Consider the following 17240-nt stretch of genomic DNA (forward strand, 5'->3'; position numbering starts at 1 on the left):
CCAATGTGCCAATCACCCGCCCATTCTAGGATAATGACCCTCATTGAAATAGATCAGCTTCTCAGCTCTACTTCCAGCCTCTGAGAGAAAGAAGAGGTTGTAGGATCTCTAAAACAAAGAGTCTTCTCACTTACACATTTGAAGTCTCATAGACAGAAACCCATATGGCCTCTGTTTCATTGAGTGTTAGTGTGTGTGTGTGTGTGTGGGGTGGGGGGTGCGTGTGGGCAAAGTCTTCATTTCCAGAAATCAGTAACTCATTAGCAGAAAAATGCTGCAAGTATAGCTGGAAGATTTTTTGGGATTTTTATGGTAATGACTAATTTATGGATACTAAGTTCAGTCATAATATGTGTCTGTAGCACTTTGTTGTTCGACACTAAAAGTTGATCCATTCTGGAGGCACAGACATGCTACAGCTGAGCTTTGTGCATCTCTGAATAGATGAATGAGTGAAGAGCAATTCACTCAAACAGGCCTTGGCTGTCTATTTTTGCAAGTGTAGTTTAAATGAAAAACCCTCCTGCTTCAAGCACATAAGAAAAGCATAAAGAGCAAATTTTACAGCTATTTCTTGGATGTGCTCTGCTGGCCCCACCCCTCAGCACTGATTGCTGGAGAGGACCTGGCACGGGAAGAGGAGGATAGCCACCACCTTGTCTGATGGCTGCCCTTCATGTGGCCCTGCTGGGGAGTCAGCATTTTATTTTTATTAAGTTTTTTTAAAGTTGATTTTGTAGACAAACCTGGTTTTCAGAGTTTCCATAAAATTACAAATTAAGTAGGCTGCTACTTATGAATCCACAACTGGCTGATTTCAAATAAGGTTCTATCATCTCACCCTTTGCTGTTATCAGAAGCAGGTGACTGTTTATTTGAAAACAAATACTTTTAACAATACATATAAGAGAAAGCAACAGAGCCCTGCATCTCACTGAAAATAAGACAGAAAATATATAGAGGCTGATTTGTTTCTAAACAGAAAACTATTCAAAGCTGTCCAAGGAGGCAGTCAGTCCTTTGAGTAACTGAAGTGATCAGGCCAGACATCTTAGGCACACCGGGATGGGAGAGCTTGGTCTGCCTATGAAGTCCCCTTTTATTTGCGACTCCAAGAAGACCTCTGACATTGCTTTGACCCAGTCCGTAGTAGGACTAGCTGAGATCTTTATCCTAAACCTATTTATCAGCTACTAACCGCATTTACAATCTCTCAAGGTTTGAATCATTAAAGACACAAAAGGGGACAAGTTTTCCCAGTGTATTACCTTTCATTGTAGCCAAAAAGAAGAATGCAATAATGGTATTGTTGATGGCACAAGTGGACTTTGCCACACAAGACATCACTGTGTACGGATTTAAGAGATAACTGAAAGAGAATAAAATTCAATTACATTCATGCTATTAAAAAGTGCAAATACCAAGGCAAAAGGAGATATATTAAAATAAATGGGAAATGATCTGGCATCTCCTTTCAAATATGTACATGTTCCTCTCAAAAGAACAACTCAGCTGAACTTGGGGTCTTTGTATGATGCAAAAAAATCAAGTCTTCCTCATGTTGAAGAACATGGGCAATTGTGGGGGATCATGATGGTAAAAAAGGAGATGGCAGCAGGGAGAAAGCACATTTAAAATACAGTCCTATCCTGAAAACTGACTACTTAATGGTAAACATAACCCCTTTTTTTTCTCCTTAAAAAGTAAGCCTATCTGAACTAGAATCACAGAGAGCAAACACAGAACCCCATATTACTACCTTCCAGAGTCACTTTTTAGAATATAACCACAGTGTAAATCTTTGAAGACACTGGTTCCTGTGAAAATTTGAAATGAATGATGCAATGACCTAATGTAACTGGATCCCAAAGCACTAAGGAACATTCAGATTATTGATTCAATAAGCAGGACAATGGATCAATCAACTTCCATTATAACAAAACCAGCTGCTATAATGAGAACAACAGTTAGAAAAAAATCAAAGCCCTTATCTCCTTCAGGGTATCATATTTATCTCAGTCCTAGGTTCTCTCAATCCAAGCCTAGATTTTTCAATGCCTGAAAAATTAACAGTTGCTTCAAATACTAGAGAGATAGTACTTACATCAAGATATTAATTATCTAATGCCAATATTCCTTGGTGACATTGTGCATCAAGTGTGTAATGAAAATATGCGATAATCTGCAATTAAATAAAACCCCAACAACTCCCCACCCCCACACATACTTTCTTGCCCTGGAGGAATTTACTGACTTAATATAAATCATGTATGATGAGAAAAGAAAAAAAAAAAATCAATAAAAATGTCTCTTTTATGAAAAGCCTTCTCTGATCAAAGGACATTAATGGAAAAGGAGATCAGAGACAAAATCCTTTTAGTTGTTTAATATGAGACACAGGGTTTATCTGATTTATTCAGATCCAAAAGCTCAAGAACAGATCTGTTTCTTTCAAATCTGAGTACCTGCCATTTGTTTTAATTAAAGTCTTGCTATTTCAGAATGTAAAGCATATGGAATGAATACTGCATTTGATGCCGTTAAAGCTGACAAGCTAGAAGTGCTCTCAGAAACTTTATGCATCAGAATGACTTCAGTGTTTTCAAACTGCTGTGGCCACAAAATACGTAGCTCAATTATTCCTGAACTTCACAAAAAAAGGTTCCTCCAGAAGGGGAACACATCTAAGACATTTTGAATGTACTGGCTCAACTCTGATGAAAGAAGAAGGCTATTGCATCCATGGAGAAAATATTTTCCTCTGTAATATTAGTAATTGTACATTATCAATCCACTTCTATTGTGATGAAGCCAATTCTCTGTACTGTGTGCAGTGTAAGTTAACAGAAATATCAGCTTTCCATTACAGAACGTGGACATACTACATTTGGTACATTTGTGTACCCAAGAGCAAATACAAAGCTAGAAAAAGAAAAACTCTGAAAGGCTGAAACACCTAAACACAATAAAAACATAGGAGGACTGGGAACCTAAGTATTTTGCATCTGCTTGAAAGAAGCAATACTTACAACAGTGCTACCTTGAGGGGGATGTAGTGCATTTCTATGGGTGTCCGGATGAGTTCAGCCACATCTGCTGCATATTTATCAAGTTCTATTAGGAGTTTCTGCTTTTTAAACTGAACAAGAGAAGAAGAATCAAAACCTCTCAGATACAGAAATATACTGTATCTTACTATTTTTTTGCATGACTGTAATAGCACCTAGAAGCCCCAGTCATAAACCAGGGCTCCACCGTGCTGGGTGCTGTATAAACTCAGAGCAAAAAAGATGGTCCTTCTCCCAAAGCGTTTGCAATCTAAGCACAAGAAAAGAGCTGGAAATTGGCAAGTACAAGGTAATAGGAAAATCAGTATGGTAAGCAATGCTTGAGCACATCACCAACCTATCAAGTTTGTTTAGGCTCTACAACAAAGTAGAGCTCTGAAGATGGGTCAGCAGAAGGATAATGAGGTATCTTGCAGATTTTTATAGGTGTTCTTCCAAAGTGGGATGGGAGCATGGGGAAAAGCATGAGAGTGCTTGCTTTCAGATGTAATAATTGAGCAATGAATGGTAGGTATCCACATGGGCCATTGTCTATCCCACCATGTCTCTATACAGAAATACTTTCTCCCTTACACTTAATGAAAAAATGTCTCATTTAATAAGCCTAATTTTAACTCCTTTGGTACTGATTTTCAGCAACCTAAGCCATTCTACATGAAGCCACAGAACATGGTTGAATGCCCGAGTAGGCTATTTCTGCAAACCAAAAAAAGACATTGGTGAGATATGGTGCTCAAAACACAAATGAGCAGCCAAGTCCTATTCCACCTTTACTCACTAAATGCCACTTATGTAGCCATGCAAATACAAATGTACTTACATGGCTTTTATGTACTATTTCCAACTGCGAAGGTGGCTAGGACTGCCTGTGCACATGTACAATTGCCCAAAGCCTAGTGATTAGGGCATTTACTCAGGGAATTGGAAACATAGGCTCAAGAGCCCCTTGCCCAAGAAGGGATTTGAACCTGCATTTTCCACTTAACAGCAACTTGCTTTAACTGCAAAGCCATAGTCTAGGCACTGGCCAGAAAACTTTCCAGCCCTCCACTTGAAGCTAGCCCACTAGAGAGCCAAACGGAGAAGACATAAGGGGCCAGGAGGTCTACTACACTGAGCATGAGGCTCAATGAGATAGACCCCTCACTTAAAAGGTGGGGGAGCCAGGGCTCTACCCCACCCTCTGCCTTCATTGCAGAACTGGCCCCATTGCTATTTATCTGTTTTATTCTCTGAAAATTAAATGCAAGATGCAGAAAAGTTACAGGGGCAGGAGCCCAGAACCAGGGCTCCTTCCCTTCTAGGGCAGCTTCCATCTCTGTGAATTATTTAAATTACTAAAAAGTTTCCTTGTACCTTCTGAGAAACCGCATTTTCAAAACCATCTAAGGAAGGTAAGGCCAAATCCGTACTTGGATGGGAGCCTGCCAAAGGACACAGACATTTAAGAAAATGGAAGCATCCTTCCTTTAATCAATGCCTCTGCATGACTGTGGGAAGCACACTGCTACTGTCACAGAGAGCAGAGATTATCTATCTAAAGTATCATTATGTCCTTTTCAGTCTGTGAATTAACCTTGCCATGAATGGATACAAAACCTGTCTGCAGCCAACCAGGCCAGTAACTAGTTAACAAATTGGTTAAGTTGTTATAGGAAAAGGGGCTCAGACTGAGAGCCCAACCAAATTCACACTTTGGTAATTAAATTCTGTGCATCTAAAATTCCCACTGCAGCTGGAAGCAAGAGTTCTCAATTCTTGTCCTGAGTTGCTGCAACCAACTGCAGTACACTGTAAAGCAGTTGCAATGTTTCACCCTAGAGTTGGTTGCATTTCACTGATGGTTTAGTTGACCCAAGTGCAGTTAGCTTCTTAAACACTTCAAAGTCCTTTCAGATAAAAGCAGCTATATTTAAACTACACTGCTCACATTCATTACAGTAATTTGAGCAATGCCACAATACCTCAAATATGCTTAAAATCCACCCCTTCAGATGATAACAGGGCCCACATGGGTTCACCCATGGTCTGTGCCCCCGTTGCCTGATTTTCATTATTTATCACACTTCATATCCCTTTCTAAGCAGCAGGTATTGAAAGTTCTTTGTCTGAACAGACCTTGACCTGATCCCTTTTGCACATATTTTCATACATGGGGCAATTGTTGAGCAAACTAAGTGGCAAAATCTGCTTACCACAACTTTGTTGAAGTCCTGGATGGCCAAGTAGAGGGCAACAGCAGTGAGCACATCAGTTATCTAAAGAAAAGAAGGTAGGACAGGCAGGTGGATAAAATAATGAAAAAGTGGCAAAGGCAACCACCGTTGAAAACTGGGACTTTGATTCAGTGCTTTGCATTATCAGTAACTGTAGCAGTAGGTTGGAAATCTTTAAAGACCAAGTGAGTCCTAAACCATGGTCAACTAATTAACCCTGGTTCTTTATACCCATGTGGGTGTATCAGAGATATTAATAATTTTAAGAACCCCAAAAATCAGGATTGGAAGAGAAAAGAATGTATTGTATGTTAGGTCTTTCCTCATGCTGCCCACCACTGAAAGTGTAAAGGAACTACAGATTTAGCTGAGCAGAGAGGTAGTTTGTTGGACAATGCCTGTACAACTAAAAACACTTAACACAATGAAAAACATCAGACTTATGTCTAGGGATCACAGCAAAATTATTCAAAACAGTTACCATAAGTGCGATACAAGTGATTTTAGCACTAGTGAGAGGTGCAAGAAAGCAGCACTAAGGGCAGAGACCACTTTGAGTCAAACAGCAGATGCATTACATGGCTGATTTTTGCACCTGTGCGTTAAGCAGCACAGACAAAATCACTGACTGTAGATGTGGATATTTTTAATTCTGACATGTTCATACAAGTTTTGATCCTCCTTAATGTATGTATTTCTTTTTTCACAAGAAGGACAATCTCAAATGTACCATATCTAAATTTTTCTCCAGCCGCAATTTCCATTAGAAACAGAACCAAAGGTCATGTCCCTTTTTTTTCTTTAGAACACAATACATTCCCTATCTTCTCAGGTCACTTAGGCTGCTGACAGATGTGGAAAAAACAAAAAAACACCCAACCAACCAACCAACCCCCTAACTTTACTGGAAGAGGAAACACGATAGTTCAATTTGGGCCACTAGCGTTCATACAGATTGGGTGCTTCAGCGGAGCTTTTTGGTGCTTTTATCTAAAGTTGATTCAATCAGCTATTACATAAAAGTGCCAAAGAGCCTCACTGAAGTACCTGATTTATACAAGCACTGGGCGAGCTGGGTCAAACTAACAGGATGAGCTCAGCACAGGAGCATGCCAAGTTTAAAATAAAGCACTGTTTTGTTTATTTTTCATGTCTTTAAGCAACCTTAAAGATTTGCAGCAAGTCCCTTATCTACTTACTAGGTGACACTTGGCCAACCAAGAGGGTCTAGAAGACTTAGGACAGGGGCAGGCAGAATCTGGCTCAAGGGCTGGATTCAGACACCAGGCAATTTCATCTGGCCAGCAGGTGCCCACCAATTAACTGTACCCCACCCAGCCCAGATGCCTTGCTCCCATCCTTGTGCCCAGAAGGGCCCAACCCAGCCAGCATGCATCTTCTGGGTGGAGCTACTGCTGCAGCTGCCAGAGGGCCTGCTCAGCTTCCCTCGTGTTCAGTGGCTCTTCCCCATCGCCCTACTGCAGCACTTGCTCTGGGCAGCAAGTAGGGAAGCAGCAGGGGAAGCGGGGGAGCTGAAGCTGGGCAGGCGTGGGGAGCACGGGCTGGGGCCGACAGGAGCAAGGAGCCCGTGCAGCTCCCTGCACTGCAACAGGAAGTAGCGGGCAGGCAAGTGCCGGGAGCTGCACGTGTGCTGTAGGGAGCCCTGCATGCTAAAGCTAAGCCAGGCTGCTGCGCTCCTTGCTGCCACGTGCAGCTCTGGCTGAAGCTGTGCACTGCTGGACAACAGTACCTGCAAGACCCATGAGCACTGCAAGGGCCTGCTACCTGCTGGTACTGCTGGTGGCAGGGGCTATATGCCATGGGGTGGGGAGGAGGGAGTGTGTGAGTGGGGGTCCCCACAGCTCCCACCCTCCTTCACACCCCACCAACCCACACCTTGCCCCCACAACCCCTCTACACTACACACTCCCCTGCAACATACCTTATACCCCCTACACAGCCACCCCCACACAATCCCCTCCACCCACACCCCCCACCATGCACACACACTGCCCCACACACAATATACAAGAGTAAGATTTTATTTTGAGCTATTATGCAATCACCTCTATATACACTACATAAACACAAATCATGACAAAGGGTTTTTTTGTAATAATATTAAAATATGTTATAGTAGATGTTTAACTTTTAGTACATGATTTAGTTTTTTTTCTGGTTACAAGATGGCAACCCTCCCCTCCCAAAAGGAGTACTTCTGGGGGCAAGGGAAGAGACTTCTGGTGGCAAAAGTCAGGGGGTTAGGAGGCAGGACGTCTGGTCGCAAGATGGCAACCAGGGGCAGGGGCAGGGCTACCCTTGTGGCCCCTGACAGTTCACCAAAACTCATTAGGCGACCCTCCAGCTGAAATAATTGTCCACCCCGACTTAGGGGCACAGAAAGACATGACATATGCACAGACACATCTGTCTTCCTGAATGACTTTTGAGCTAATTTAAGGCTTGAGTTATAAGATGATGATGACCCTTAAGTCTCCTGGAAGTCAATGATAGTTGCTGAAACTGAGCAAAATCAACTGCTCACAGGATTTTGCCCTAGAAAAGGGGCATTCCTGGGACTTTAAAAAACAAAAAAAGGCTGAAGCAGCACTTACCATGAACACCAATTCAGCATATTCAATCAGGAAATGAAAGAGGTATATTATTAATGGGGTCTGAGAGAGAGAGAAAGAGAAAAACAAAGTCAAAACTTGCCAAGCTGTCTTCAGATTATACAACTGCCAGTTTGAAAGGAAAAAAAATGCAATACTATTGTGTGGGGGTCGCCAAAAGCTAATTTCCTTGCTGTTCTTGCAGTGCAATACAGACTGAGGGACTTATCTGGGAGTCATTCAACATGCAAAAATCAATAGAAACTGAGTTTGCAAGCTGAGTGAGAGATCAGGTTCTACTGGCTGAAAGGTGAATGGCTTCTCCTAAGCATCTCATAGGGCTTGCAGAGAAGCATACAGGTCAACTTAAAACAAAACAAAATCACCCTTTGTTTTAAACCGTCTTTCTTACTTTCATTACTTCAGTAATACTACAGTTACACTAAAAATGGAAATAAAACATTTTCCCTCATTGTTCAGCTCTTTACTTTGTATGTTTGATAGTCCTTCCTATAGATCCAGTTTAATCTGTTCATGTGGGTCTTTTGCATAAAAACAGATAAGAGAAAAGCATTTGCAAACATAAATAATTGTGCTGGTAACAGTATCACCGTGCTGCTCTCTCTTTCTGATTCTTGTTAGGGCTAGAGAAGGGGTACATCTACAGTTATGCTATAGCACCAAGAATTAATCCAGTGTTTTTATGTATATATAAATCTAAATTTAATCTCCTTTTATTTAAGTGCATGGGTGTGCATTACATTTTTATTTTCTCCTCTTTTGGTCATGTTAAAACAACTGGATTGTCTAAATGGTGATTGGGGGAGGTACCAGACTACTGGAAAAGGGCATATATAGTGACAATCCTCAAAAAAGAGAAGGAGGAGGACGCAGGGAACTACAGACCAGTCAGCCTCACTTCGGTCCCAAGGCAAATCATGAAGCAGGTCCATTTCTAAGCATTTGAAGGAGAAGGTGATCAGGAACAGTCAGCATGGATTCACCAAGGGAAAGTCATGCCTGACCAACATGATTGCTTTATATGATGAAATGACTGGCTCTGTGGATGCAGGGAGAGCAGTGGACATGATATACTTTGATTTTAGCAAGGATTTTTATAAGGATTCCCATAGCATTCTTGCAAACAAGCTAAGGATGCATGGGTTGGACAAATGGACTGCAAGATGGATAGAAAGCTGCTTGGATGGTTGGGCGGAACCAGTAGTGATCAATGGCTCAATGTCTAGTCGGCAGCCGTTATTAAGTGGAGCGCCCCAGGGGTTGGTCCTGGGGCTGGTTTTGTTCAATATTTTCATTAACAATCTGGAAGACGGAATGGAGTATACCCTCAGCAAGTTTGTGAATGACACCAAGCTGGAGGGTAGGGCTAGGATTCAGAGTGACCAGTCTTAGACAAATTGGAGGATTGGGCCAACATAAATTTCATGAGGTTCAACAAGGAGAAGTGCAAAGTCCTGCACTTAGGGCCGAACAATCCCATGCACCGCTACAAACTGGGGGCTGACTGGCTGGGGGGCACCTCTGCAGAAAAGGACCTGAGGGTTACAATGGACAATTAGCTGGTTCTGAGTCAACAGCGTGCCCTTGCTGCCAAGAAAGATAACAGCATACTGGGCTGCATTAACAGGAACCGACAAGGGGCAGTCACAAGGCCAGGAACAAAGCTGGCCTGCCCACATGTCTAGGGCAGTCTGCCCCGTCTCACCTGCCACACTTTGATGTATAAAGAAAGATGTAATAATGCAGGAGGCTGGCCATTTTATACCCTGATGCCAAGGGCATTATAGACGGCTCTGACCTCCCCTATACCATGTCCCATTCCTCACAGATGGCATCCAAAGTAAAAACTATGCCTCAGGCCTCCTCATACATGCCTGGGCCTCCTGCCCTCTTGCTATGACCTCCAATCATGCCCTTTCGCTACAGCCTTCATGTCTGGGCCAGCCTCTGCGCTGTCCTTCAGGACACATAGACCCTACTCTGCGCCTTCATGCACCGTCCTTCAGGCCGTCCCTGCAAACCCTACTCCAAGCGGCCTGTTACCCATTTTACATCCCTTCACTGGGGCCACACTTCTACCCCCTCAATGGGGCCTTGGGGTTTTAAACCCCACAGGGCTTAGGTGTCCATAGGCATGCCTGGCCCCTTTCCTGTCCCTACCGCCAGCTTATCCACCAGGTTGTGGGGGCTGAGGCTACAAGGCACCCCATACTTGCCTTTCACTAGGGAAGCAACTGGTATAGTATTTCCTGGGCACCACCCTGCCAACAGACAGTCCCACCACACCATCCTAACCTAGCACAGTGTAGTTTTACACCATGCCCCAGGACCAGGAACCTCCTACCACCACCACAGTTCCTGCCCTGTACCTCCAAGATGTTATATGAGCAGCAGCTCCAGCCAGGTGATGTTCTTCCTACAGCTGCTAGCAGTAAACTGCTGGCCCTACTACTCAGGGCCTGTTCTTATATCAGGCAGCTGGTCCTACTTCCCAATTAGGCGGCCTCCTGCTGGGGATGGAGCCACCTGCAGGCTGCTCTGCTGCCAGTTCTGGCCCTTCAGTGGTGAGCACCAAAGATGCCTTGCCACAGGAGCATTGCCATCAGATCAAGGGAAGTCATTATTCCCTTCTATTCTGCACTGGCCAAGTACCGTGTCCAGTTTTGGGCCCCTCACTACAGAAGGGCTGCAGACAGGCTGCAGAGAGTCCAGCACAGGTTAACAAAAATGGTTCGGGGGCTGGGGAACATGACTTCTGAGGAGAGACCAAGGGAACGGGGTTTATTTTACCTGGAGAAGAAAAGACGGGGATAAGGCCTTTGTTAAACAACAGGAAGGCTTTTACTAAAGTATGTACGATTTTCAAAATGACTCCGATTGAATAAATGTGCCAGTCCAATCAACGAGGCATAATTACAGTTTAAGATTGAGAGACAGAATTTAAGACAAAAATGAACCCCTACCAACCAAGGCCCTGATCCTTAAATTCTTCCTGCTCTGAGATGTCCCACTGATTTCACTAGTAACACCTGCAGTGGTTACAACTAGACCCAGCAGTGTTTGCAAGATCAGACCATTAGAAAGGTATGCCCAAGAATGAACTCATGCATTTATTGTGTCATTACATTACTGCACCACAAGTTTTTTTTTTAATTCTTCCCCTTCAGCAGACCACAACTCTGATCTTGCATGTAAATGTTTATGTATGAGCTTAATAAAGCCCTCCCTCCACATCTGCAAACTTTTTCATATGTACAAATGCTTAGAGGATGATGCCCTCATGTGGTGGAACAGGAAGAGCACTGGCCTATTATAGCTTGCACTGATATATCTGCAAAGGTAATCATGTTTAGAACTGACTGCTCCATAGCTACAATCCCACTGTTAGGGCTGCTGCCATGGATGATAGCTGGCATATACAAGCGACCCCCGCTTAACGCTGTTTCACTTAGCTCTATTTTGCTATAACATTCCTTTAACATTCATACCTGATTCCACTTAGTGCTCAACCAGTTTTGTTATACTGCTCATGGGCATCAAGCAGGGAGCATACACTAGCACCACAGCACATCGTTGACACACAGCCTTGTTATACAATTTAGCCCACCCATGCCCAGCGGGGCTATGACTTGTGGTGGGGGAGCCCCAGACACTGAGCCTCGCTCCCACTGCCTGGAGTGACTGTAACTCTGGCCATGACCACCCCCATCTCCCACCACCCAGCATGGAGAGCATCAACAGCACCACCTCTGCAGCCCATGCCTATGCAGGTAGGAATGGTGTGGCGCCAGCTGAGCTGGCCCTGAGCTACCAGGTGCTCATGTTGTTGCTGCTAGGCATCCTAGTAATGAACTATATTTATTTACATTAATTCTTATAGGAAAATGGATTTTGCTTAATGCTATTCTGCTTAACGCTCAGTTTTTAGGGAATCAATTAAGAGCACTAAGCAGGGGTTGCTTGTACTTGATCATTATTAATCCAATACGGACATCACAGAGACTCCTGTGAAAGAAATTAGAACCTAATGTACTTCTCATGTTACAGCAAATCAGTAAATTTAGAAAATGCAAACATTAATTTGTCTGTGAACAATTCTGTTTATACTGCCAGTGAAAATTTCTAAATTTTCTGTTCCTTTCCTTACTACTAGGACCATCTGCATGCAGAGCATTTGTTTCTTCTGAATATCTTTGGCCCTGATTTTATTGCATGCAGTAGCAATCAATCATTAATTACAAGTCCAACAATTTTTATAGCAGACACCTGTGCTGCCAACACCAGGTGTTTGTAGATGAATGCATTTGTTATACAGAAGGTCACATGACTAGGTCACATGCACTGATAAAGATTTTTTTTGGCCAATACTGATTGATGATTATTAACCAGACATATCGGCCAATACCAAACTGACTGCCAATATGCAAGCCAGTACCTTAGAGAACAGTGTCCAGCGAGCGGGTAAATCTGTGGGGAAGAAGGGGCATGGGGGGACAGATCGAGGCCCCCATGGTGAGGAACAGAATGGTATGGGGACAGGCGCTGTCCAACCAGAGCAGGGTGGGGCATAAGATGGAGCCGAAGGTGGGTTGTCCCAGGGGTGCAGTTCCCACTGCTGTGTGCACCTTTGGGGGGGGGCATGTGCCCCCTGAGTTTATGTGTGGGACGAGGGTGGGCTAGGCCCGGGGGCTGCATCAGTCACTTCCTAGCCAGGGAGCTGGGCTGGAGCTATGCTCAGGGCAGGCAGGGGCACGGTAGACAGCGGTGATGTGGGAAGGGTGGCTACAGGGTGGGCTAAAGCCATCCCAAAATTCACCATACTCCCCACTCCCAGCACTGCCACCTGCCCTGCCCTCGCCCGCCACGAGCACAGCCCCGGCCTAGACCCCCTACCAGGAAGAGGCTGGCGCTACCTGCAGCAGCAATCTGCCATCACCCTGCATATAAACCAGGGGGGCACATGCCCCCCATGCCTCCCCCAGGGGTGTATGCAGCTGCAGGAGCAGCCCTCCCACAGCTCCATCCCACACCCCACCCCACTCTGGCTAGGCAGCACCTGCCCCAGCACCCTCCCTCCCTCACCATGGAGGCCTCGATCTGCCCCTCCCCCCCCCCCCAGACTTACTGGCCACACGCTGCTTTCCAAACTGGGGGGCTGCGTTCCGGCTATGTGCATGCTGTGACTGCATGCGCACACATGGCATTTATTGGTGACATCATTAGCCGCATCAGCCAGAAAAAGCCGATTGCCAATAATGTCAATTTTCCCTTTATCTATCGGTGCTAATATGATATGAACCGATATATCAGTGCACCTCTACACTTGACTTGTCATTTAGGTTTTTAGATTAAGTTACTTATGAAATTCACACACCCTCAGCCAGATACTAGAAGCTTTCAAGACAGCAGTTTTCCCCCCTATAATAATATGAATTAGAAGCCTAGAAATATGAAACGAACACTTACTTCATGAAAAATATCTCCAGAATATGGAGAGACTCCCAAATCCAGCAAAGATAATCCTTCGACCACTGAAACACACAGGACACCTGCATTAAAATACCTGTGATCCTAACAATTTCACATTCACTGTTTGAAGAAGACACTCACTCCTCTCGCCCCCACATAAAACTGGAGGAGGAACTAAAATTAGGTCTTCTCTGGTTTATTCCTACTATGCAAATTTGTCAAATTGTAACATATGGTGTCAATTTTACAACTAATTTCAGGCAATTAAAAACCTTGCAGCTGGCATGTTTTGCAATTAACTATACAGATTTCACATGTCTGACTGAAAGGCATACCAGTACCTTTGATTTTCTTACATTATATTTCTTCTGAAATAAAAGACATTAATACATGGTTTGCACTGAACAGAACATTAAGCAAAGGATCAAGCCATTAACAAGATATGCACTTTGAAAGGAAACTGGGCATTCTGGACTACTGTGTTTGCCTAGGCCACAGGTGTCAACATCACTCTGTCCCCTGACTGGATCTGGACTGCAAGAAGGTGAGCGATGGTATGGGGGTTAAAGCTGTTTCTCACCCCCCCCACCACTGACATGCATGTTAGGATTTCTATGGCATACTGCGAATTCCTGGCCCCTCTAGGAACCAGGCTACATAATGCAGCCTACAGACCATAAGTGTGACAGCCCTGTACTAGACAGACAAGGCACTTCTCTATGCATCTTTTTCAGAGACCAGAACAAAACATACATAATTACAGGTGCACCGATACATTGGTCCGATACAGGATCGGCACCGATATAAAGAAAATTTACTGCATTGGAAATCACCCTGATGTGGCCAATAATTTGGCTGATAAATGGCCATGCGCGCGTGCAGCCACAATGCAGCACGTAGGTGGTGAGGAGCATAGCCTGGCAGCTTGGAGAGCTGTGTGCAACTAGTAAGTCTGTTGTGGTGGAAGAGGAAGGAGAAGGGGCGGGAAGGGGCATGGTGGGGCAGCTCAAGGCCCCCCACAGTGAGGGAGTGGCGCTGGCGTAGGCACTGCCCAGCCAGGGCACAGCAAGGTAGGGTGCAGGACAAAGCCACGGCTTGCGGCAGAGTCCAAGGGTTGTGGAGGAGCGGGGGCAGCTTCCACTGCTGCGTGCACCCTGAGGGGGGGGGCATGTGCCCACAGATCTGGGTGGGGCAGACTACAGCTGTGGGCTGGGGCCAGGATGGCACTGGGCTTTTCCGGTGTGTCAGGGAGGGGGAAGGAGTTGGGCCAGGGCTGCACTTGGAGTGGGTGGTAGTGGCACTGGAAGAGGGGGCTATGGGGGGCTACAGCAAATTTTGTGGTGACTGAAGCCCCCTCACCCATAGCTCACTCCCAGCGCTGCCGCCTGCCCCAAGTGCAGCCCAGGGCCAAATCTTCCCCTGCCCTCCCACTTGCTGGGAATAGCCTGGCCCCAGCCCACTGTGCAGATCCGTGGGCACATGCTCCTCCCCCATTTCCCTGGGGTGGATGCAGCAGCAGGAGAGCCCCCCCAACGAGCCATGGCTCCATCCAATGCCCCAGCACCACCTGCCCTAGTCCCACTCCCTTCCTCACTGTGGTGGGGGTTGAGCTGCCTCCCCACACCCCTTCCTCCCCTTCCCTTCCACCACAACAGACTTACCAGCTGGATGCAGCTCTTCAAGCTGCAAGGCTGCGTATCGGAAATAGGATCAGTATCGGCCGATATGCCTCCTTAAAAAAAAAAGTCGGGTATTGGTATCGGCCCCCAAAATCTCTATCGGTGCACCCCTGTAAATAATTATGATTTTACTATGCATCTAAATTTTAAGGCAAAGCTGAAAAACTTCCCGTCTTATAAAAATTGCATATCTCCTATTATATCTCCTTTTAGATATCTATAACCTTGCTGAACTTTAACCATTTTTACTGAAAACTTTTTCTATTACATGTTGAGCTCCAGCTAAAAGATATATTTTTAAAATTCCAGCTAAGATGCTTCAGCTATCTGAGAAGATAGCTAGTGGGATGAAGATGTTTTGCACGTGGTTAAAGATTGCAGGCGACCTTTCCTTTGGCAAGCTGCAAGTCTCCCATACTTTGGAGCCAGAACTCAAAAGTTGGCAAGGCTCTGTGTTAGAGATGCCTCTGTCAGCCCTGTAATAATCTGCGGTAACATCAGAGTGATGCTGTTGCTAAGATGGTCCTGGAAATATGTAAAGGCCAAGAATTTTTGTAAGTAATATCTTTTATTGGATTAACTGCGTAACTGGGAGAGATTTAGACAAGCCTTTAGGAGTAAGGCCTGAGTTTAGACCTCAGAAAGCTTATACCTGAAATCTACTCTAAATCTCTCCCAACCATGCAGTTGATTCAATAAAAAATACTGTATTACCCACAAGAATCCTCCCCTGTTGCCCAAATTTGTCCATGTTCTAAAAAACTGCAGTTCACTTGTGCTCTGTAGGGACTTGTTAGAGCTCCAGAAAAATTTACCAGTAACGGGTGCAGTGAGCTCGCTCCAGCATACAGCTGGGCAGGACTTTCCCTGCAACTGCATCTCTGGGCTGCTGGATCCAGGCAAATGAAGAGGGGAAGATATTATAGACACATGCAGTCATCCCAGCAGTAGGGAAGCTGGGCACGGGAAATGGTTTGAGAGACTGGGAAGAAAAGTTGAGATATACAGGGCAGAAGAAGGCAGACAAGGATCTATACAGGAGGAGGGCTGAGAGTAAGACTGGGTAAGAAACATAGGAAAAGGACCTGGGACTGGGATGAAATGGGGACAGACAATAGGGGAGCAGAGAGCATGCAAGGAGCCAGGCCTATTCAACGCATAGGGTTAAGGTGGACTTGACGCCCACAGAGCAAGGCTTAGCCTCCCCTGCCCTTACTGGTCACACAGGCCCCCTCCCCTTGGGTCCAGCCTCTGTGCTCCGTGTTGTAGGGGTCGGCACCCCACGCTGAGGAAGCCTGTGGCACCACAGGCTCATCTAGCCCCAGGTTTGCACTGCAAGCAGCACAGCACGGAGGCAAGAGGCTGAAGGAAGAGGGAGGCCGGTCTCACTTGAGGCGGCTACAGGCCGGTCTAGAAAGGGGAACCCGTCTCCGTTTCAGGAGACGCCTTGCGGCGCCGGCCAGGCTGTCACCGCGCTCCGCAGGGGCCGCAGCAGCGCCGCCAATATCTTCCAGGGCTCCGGGCCGCGCACGTGGCCGGGCAAGGAGCCGCTCGGGACTCGGGCGGGGGCGCGGCTCCCGGGCAGTCGGGCTGTTCCCCGCGCCCGTGCAGGCCGCGCCGGTCTCACCTCTCTTCCAGGCGCTTAATGGGGACGACACCTCGACCCGGTCGGAGATGAAGGCGGCCAGGCTGGAGCGATAGAGCACGGCCCGCACCGTCACCGCCACCAGCACCCCCAGCACCAAGGGAGCCGCCATGTCCGGGCGGGCTGGGAACCGGGCGCCTACGGACCAGCCCGGAGGGGGGAAACTACCGCTCCCAGCGCCCCGCGCGGCGCGCCCTTCCGCTTCCCGCACTACCGCGGCCTACCGGGCGGGCTTCGGGACAAACTTAATCAGGAGGCAAAGCTAGTTGCTGGAGGTCAAGTTTGATTTTGTTCTTCTCGTACCCTAATGGAGTGGTCTCCAAAGTGGGATACACGCACCCCAAGGGGTGCGCAAGACGATCCATTTGGGTGCTGGAAGAAAATATTAGAATTTCTATTTCTATAAATATACGTATATTGGGGGGGTGCTCAAAAATTTTTTACTGATAGGGGTGCGCGATCAAAAAAGTTTGGAGACCACTGCCCTAATGCACCCCCGTGACAGGGACAGGCTGTACATGAGGGAACAG

The 17240-nt window shown here is 46.0% G+C and overlaps 1 protein-coding gene across 3 annotated transcripts in view; it reads right to left on the minus strand.

Moving 5' to 3' along the window:
• The window catches only part of PIGU (phosphatidylinositol glycan anchor biosynthesis class U), a 47930-nt gene extending 31048 nt beyond the window's left edge, over positions 1 to 16882 (minus strand). The window contains exons 1-7 of one of the 3 annotated variants that reach the window (XM_090064755.1): positions 16693 to 16831; positions 15048 to 15118; positions 13384 to 13448; positions 7900 to 7959; positions 5264 to 5326; positions 3030 to 3139; positions 1269 to 1369 (exon numbers count right to left, since the gene is read on the minus strand). In XM_090064755.1, the coding sequence (XP_089920881.1) occupies positions 1269 to 1369; positions 3030 to 3139; positions 5264 to 5326; positions 7900 to 7902 (277 nt within the window). In that variant the 5' untranslated portion in view covers positions 7903 to 7959; positions 13384 to 13448; positions 15048 to 15118; positions 16693 to 16831. Of the gene's footprint in view, positions 1 to 1268; positions 1370 to 3029; positions 3140 to 5263; positions 5327 to 7899; positions 7960 to 13383; positions 13449 to 15047; positions 15119 to 16692 lie in introns of all 3 variants that reach the window. The other 2 variants (XM_090064754.1, XM_090064756.1) reach the window with 2 other exon arrangements.
• Positions 16883 to 17240: the final 358 nt, after the last annotated feature.

This window comes from Crocodylus siamensis, chromosome 10 (genome assembly GCF_052110815.1).
Source record: "Crocodylus siamensis isolate JL-2025a chromosome 10, ASM5211081v1, whole genome shotgun sequence".
NCBI classification, from domain to species: domain Eukaryota; kingdom Metazoa; phylum Chordata; order Crocodylia; family Crocodylidae; genus Crocodylus; species Crocodylus siamensis.